This window comes from Triticum aestivum, chromosome 7A (assembly GCF_018294505.1).
Source record: "Triticum aestivum cultivar Chinese Spring chromosome 7A, IWGSC CS RefSeq v2.1, whole genome shotgun sequence".
NCBI classification, from domain to species: domain Eukaryota; kingdom Viridiplantae; phylum Streptophyta; class Magnoliopsida; order Poales; family Poaceae; genus Triticum; species Triticum aestivum.
The window spans coordinates 694,790,819-694,797,093 of NC_057812.1; the positions used below are offsets into that span (position 1 = coordinate 694,790,819).

Here is a 6,275-nt window from a genome sequence, read left to right on the forward strand (position 1 = left end):
TCCAGGATTATTCTGTCCATGCCTTGGATTTCACCTAGATGGACGAGAGTCTGTTCTTCAGTTAGACGCCCAGCTGCAAGTTGTTGTTTGATCAGTTGTGAGGTGTCTCATAGGCACCAAATGGATGTTCATAATGTTGATCTATCTACATATCATGTGGTGCACGGCCCAGAAAGAAGCAGTAGGGTGGTTGGTCCAAAATTAAGCTCATTTTTAGCATGGGATCACTGACGAGATTTCTCTCTCTTGACAAGCAGCATCATTGCTTACACCAGGTTAGAGAAGCTTCCTTTTGAAAATTTCGTCTTTTAGCTTTGGAAGTTTTAAATATTGAGAACAGTAGATTGTGCAATTTCCATTTCTTCAGTAGTAGGTGACATACAAGAACACAATTGATGTACTGCTTTGTTTTGTTTTACTTACTAAAATTATGAAGTGTTGTCCTTTCCATTAAAATAATGATAACACTTTGAGTTATTAGTACAATTAACCATGGGATCAAGACTCAAAAAGTAAATGCTAGACCATTTAAACTTAGCATGCCATGAAGTTATTAAACAGGAAATCATACTTACTGATTGTGATATAAAATAGTGACTGCTACACCCACTACAAGATATAATAGTTCAACACAATGATTGCCGAGGAGCCAACATGGAAGGTGACTCTGTATAAAAGGACACAAATTTAACATGTTCAGATTAATGACCCTACAATGTCAGCACACAAGATAGATAGATGAACATTAAGATTTCATTCAGCCCAAAATTTTGTTCAGTCGAACTCGCCAAAGATGCTTGATGTATGTTAACCACTAGACAAATTCTAGATAGAAGAGTGAAGAGCCTTAGATTTAATTAGTAGTTTGATCATTTAGTATTTCCTTTGGATGGCGTGACGTGCTTCTGATCAATTAACTATTTGGTCTTCTAACCCGCATCTAGGGAAGAGGTGAAAATATCTACCAATTTATCATCGAGTTTGATTTATCTCTTTTCTTGACTTATCCCTTTATTGCTTAGATATTGCACGAAGTAAGTAGAACGCAGTTCTGGCACATTAGTTTCAGCATAAAAGAATGTACAACACAATGGATTTATACTACATTTTGTTATTTTAGTCTTTTTTCCGAGCAATTCGATATGTCTCATTATTTTCATCACTAATTACACATGAATGAAAGAGGAGACAATGTCACATGAAAATCACTATAAAAGGTTATTTTGGGTGTAACTAAACAATTAGATGGGCCTGTGAATCAAGATTAGATGGTTGTTCAATCACTATATCACTACTATCATTTTATGCATACTATCATAATGTGATGACGGGAGGTGATAAGTTTGTCAGGCTGGTGTGTGATGACAATGCAATGCAGGAGTTCTTTAGCGGCGGCAAAGAGTCCAGGTGCAACAATACTGACGCATCATGCAATGCCAAGTGAACAAATGGCGTGTCTCGAGAAATTACGGGGACGGATACAAGCACTACCGTTGTCCTACTATTAAGAAGTTATATTGCTGTTTCTCATCAAGACATTGTTTAATAAGGAAACCCATTTGCTTATGAAAAATTCCATGTGGCAACATGGTTCATGTAATATTATTCTTGAAGCGAACTGATTCGGCTTCAAGTGTGTAGGTTTGGTGACATCATCATTTCCATCATTCCAGTAGGACATGTTCTCAAAATATTATGTTATTGCAATTGTTAGTAAAGACTGATAAAAAACATAACAATTAGCACCCTAGCCCGTGCAATTGCACGGGTTGACGACTAGTAACTCTAATTTACTCAACAAGAAAGGCGTGATAGTTCCCGGGTGCCCTTACACTCTCTATGAACAGTAAATTCACAAAATAGAAAAAATCCAAAAAATTGAAACTTTGAGACATCAAATATGATCAAACTTTGTAGGTCATTGCAAGTTCTCATAACAAAATATCATGTACAGCTCTTCGAATACAACGAGTTTCATATTTTAGTGCTAAAAGTGCTCAAAACTTCAAGCATTGAAATATTTTTCTCGTATAGAGCTCCTCGAATATTTTTTGGCATAACAACTTGCAAGCACCTACAAAGTTTGATCATAGTTGGTGTTGCAAAGTTTCAGATTTTTTTGATTTTTTCTATTTTTAATTTACAGTTCATAGAGGGTGTAGGGGCACCCTGGAGCTCAAAAACTACTCTCTTTACTCAATCTCATCCCTAGGGCTTGTAGTAGGAGTATATAATTAACTTTTGACAATGCCATGGCTTTTGAGTATTGATTAATCATTTTTCACAACTTCATGTCCAACAAAAATTCTTAAAATTTGCTTTTTTTTGTGACGTACGTGTGCTCTACACTCATAACATGTAAGTAGCCCCTGGACAGGCACCTCAACTAGAAGCATAACTCAGAAAAGCTGATTGTAATCTTAATGCACATGCAAAGATTCGAAAGATCATGAGCCTGACACAAACTATGCAACTAGCTTAGGTTTAGTCCAAAGTAAATATAATATGGAGGTTTCTCCATAACCGCTTGATGGTCTCATGATGGGTGGCGGTCTTGCTGGGCTACACAAGCTTCTCCACCAACACCTAGTTCATGGAAGGAATCGGCCTCTTCTCAACCCGGATCTGCTGCCGAGACAAGTGGAGAGAACTGTGGTAGAAGATGGTGTCGATATGATGCCGATGCACCAAACACAGCTGTGTAAGCATGACACCCATCTCCCTGTAGCTAATAAGCGTCGGCTCCTTCGCGTGGTCACCCTCACTAGCGGCGATGCCCTTGGCGTGCAGTCGTGGAGGTCCTGATGGCGGATGGAATACAGTTTGAGGAGGGTGTTACGGGGCGGTGGGTTCACCGGGCGGCGGAGCGAGAGGCGATGGGTTCCCTGGGCGGCTGGAGTGAGATGAGGGGGAGTCAGGGGCAATATGAAAGGGCGTCGGGCACAAGCGGATTTGAGAAATGACAGGTTTTTGGACAAGATTTGATTTACATACGGTTTCAATCATCTGTAATTGTGAAATGATTTCCGACACCCAAATCCAGGACAGCCAAACATGTTGGTGTAGGAATTCGCAAATGATTTGCACGATTCCGACTCAAATGCTGGATGCCAAACAAGCTGTGTTTTTTTTTTTGAGAAGGACAGGCCTTCTTGTTAGTATACGGGCCAGAGCATGTAACGGCACAGCCTATATCGAGCCCATCAACCGCGAAGCCCAATACCGCGGCCCGAGCCTACCCCAAAGGCCACACGACGCCGCCAGAATCCTCCACGCACCCACCCCACCCTACCGCGCCGCCGGCCTCGTCTCCTCCCACCTCTCGCCCCTCCGGCCGGATCGGAGAAACCCCCTCCCCCGCCTCCCGCCGCCTGCCCGCGGCGCCCGCTCCGACCTCGCCGTCCCCGAGCAACAGCAGCAGCAGCAGCAGCAGCGCTCCGCTTCCTCCCGCCTGGCTAGCCCCAGCCTAGGGCTTCCGCTCAGGTATCGCCCCCTACGACCTTCGCTACTTCCTTGCCTCCCGGTAGGGCAGGGATTCTACTGCTTTTCTCGTGTTTTTCTGGGTTTCCGCGTGCGCGCGAGACAGGAGAGGCTGTGGAGGAAATCTGAGAGAACACAGAGCAGTTCTTCAGATGCAGTGTAGAATTGACTTCGTTTGGACCACCCGCAAAAAAAAAAAAGACTTCGTTTGGACCGTGTTCATGATAGGTTGTGGTAGCATATAGCTTTCGGTTTGGATGGGCCCTATCACCAGTCCGCGGGATTGCCCGTCTGAGCAATTCCGGGGCAGCTTTGTAGCACAGGGAACTCGAAATTGTTGGTGCTAACACTCTGATTTTTGCGATTTTGTCATGCATGGACTTGTTCTCCCCGTGGTCTATGTACTGGAGATTTCTGAGGTAGATGCTTTTGTTCATCATGGTATAAAAGGTCAAGGTCATGGAGCAGCGCCAGGCTGCTTGGGGAATTGAGAAAAAGGAACACCCCATGGTGCACATGCGTCAGCCTTGGCGCGGTTCTGTTTCCACAGTTCTAACGCAAGAACACCCCCGACCTCATAAACTGAACGCATCACTTGGCTGGAGCTTGCTAGCCAACGCTCCAGAAATTGTTCAACTACTAGTCCGGTGACCACCATTGCACACATCTGATGGACCCATGCATGAGCATCTCTAGGAAAACAAATCCGACCTGGTGGCCTCCAACAGTGCTTCTACTCTGCAATTCCATGTGTGTAGGCTGTATGCCACACATGATTGAGTCTCCTGTTCCGGGTATCCCTGTCAAGGTTCCTAGATCAGCCCCTTGTGTGGCCTATTTGATTTGTAAAACTGTTGATGCTACTCCAAACATATTCTGCTACTGCTGCTTAATTTTGCACAGTTCTCCCAGTGAACTAACTTACTAGCATTTTAAATTACTGCTCGATTACTGGCACTGGGTACCACCAGTAAACCTTATTTTGTGTATATTGACCTGGGTTACATCACCACAGCTCTACTTAAATCTCATTGCCAAAATTATATCTAGCAAATATCATCTGTGGTACTACTTGTGCTTGTATGTGTCTGTAAATTGAAAACCTGGATAATGTATGATTTTTGTTTCTGAAGAGATGTTTGTGTGCATATGTTTGGACTCTAGACTCTACTGTGGACTAGGTCTGTTCTGTTCTGTTCATTTTCTTGCAGTCATCTTATATTTTTCTTTGTGACAGGAACGTAAATTTCACTACAGACTTGAAGATGTACTCCGCTCCAGGCAACAATTCTTTGGCTCTTGCAGCCCCACGGCCAGGAATGGAGCTGGGCAACGTGCAGCAACATCCTAACCAGGCTTTTGGCCTTGGGCCTGGTGGGAAGCAACGCTCATCCAGTCTGGAGGCGCCGATAATGCTACTCACAGGCCACCAGAGCGCTGTCTACTGCATGAAGTTCAACCCTGCTGGAACTGTGATAGCATCGGGCTCCCATGACAAGGATATCTTCCTGTGGTATGTCCATGGTGAGTGTAAGAACTACATGGTACTGAGAGGGCACAAGAATGCTATCCTTGATCTTCACTGGACCACTGATGGGAGCCAGATAATCTCTGCAAGCCCTGACAAGACTTTGAGGGTCTGGGATGTTGAAACTGGTAAGCAGGTTAAGAAGATGGCTGAGCACTCATCCTTTGTCAACTCATGTTGCCCGTCACGTAAGTGGCCACCTCTTGTTGTGAGTGGATCGGACGACGGTACAGCAAAGCTCTGGGACCTGCGTCAGAGAGGGGCTATCCAAACACTTCCAGACAAGTTCCAGATTACCGCCGTGAGCTTTTCAGAGGCCGCAGATAAGGTTTTCACGGGTGGTCTGGACAACGACGTCAAGTGGTGGGATCTTCGCAAGAATGAAGTCACAGAATCTCTCAAAGGACATCAGGACATGATAACTGGGATGCAGCTTAGTCCTGATGGGTCGTACCTCCTCACCAATGCGATGGACAATGAGCTCAAGATCTGGGATCTGCGCCCTTACGCACCAGAGAACCGCAACATCAAGACCTTTACAGGGCATCAGCACAACTTTGAGAAGACGCTGTTGAAGTGCAGCTGGTCACCTGACAATCGCAAGGTCACTGCTGGGAGCGCTGATCGCATGGTCTACATCTGGGACACGACATCGAGGCGGATCCTGTACAAGCTTCCTGGGCACAACGGTTCCGTCAATGAGACCGCTTTCCACCCTACCGAGCCCATCATTGGATCTTGCGGCAGCGACAAGCAGATTTATCTCGGGGAGCTTTAGGTCGCTGCCATTTCCTCAGCTAGGAGTTCCTGTAATATTTGGGTATGAAAGAGAACTCAAGACCGCAGGTACCATGTTGCTCTGTCAGACATTGAATGTTGGATTGCTGATCGAATTTTCAAACTGCTACTTGTTCAGTACCCTTACGGTTGTTAAACTTGTGGCCATTCTGTCTTTTAATCACTAACTACTGTGCTCTCTGAAAACCTGATTCACTTGCCTTTTCCCTGCTGAATTACGTTGTCTCACTAGTGTATCAAGTCAAATGCTGTTACAGTCTGTAAACTTACCTTTTTCTGTTAGGCGTGTTTCTATTGGCGCTATATATATCACCAGAAAAAAAAGTTAAGTCAGCTAAAAGATTGCCTCACAAGGGCAAACCATGTATTAATAAATTTGGTTGATCCTCTTTTAGCCAATCGTAGATTGTCAACAATCTGTCTGAACATAGCTGTCAACTTCTATTTCGTGATCTGCTGTTTCAACCTA

The 6,275-nt window shown here is 44.4% G+C and overlaps 1 protein-coding gene across 1 annotated transcript; it reads left to right on the forward strand.

The window, feature by feature from the left end:
- The first annotated feature begins 3,237 nt into the window (after nt 1–3,237).
- On the forward strand, nt 3,238–5,973 carry LOC123149413 (U5 small nuclear ribonucleoprotein 40 kDa protein). The gene is made up of 2 exons (XM_044569070.1): nt 3,238–3,483; nt 4,718–5,973. The coding sequence occupies exon 2, from the start codon at nt 4,746–4,748 to the stop codon at nt 5,784–5,786; it is 1,041 nt and encodes a 346-aa protein (XP_044425005.1). The 5' UTR covers nt 3,238–3,483; nt 4,718–4,745; the 3' UTR covers nt 5,787–5,973.
- The last annotated feature ends 302 nt before the right edge of the window (nt 5,974–6,275 follow it).

What these genes read in the sequence shown, in the direction of transcription:
- LOC123149413 (XM_044569070.1), top strand. Translation starts at nt 4,746, where the DNA reads ATGTACTCCGCTCCAGGCAACAATTCTTTGGCTCTTGCAGCCCCACGG.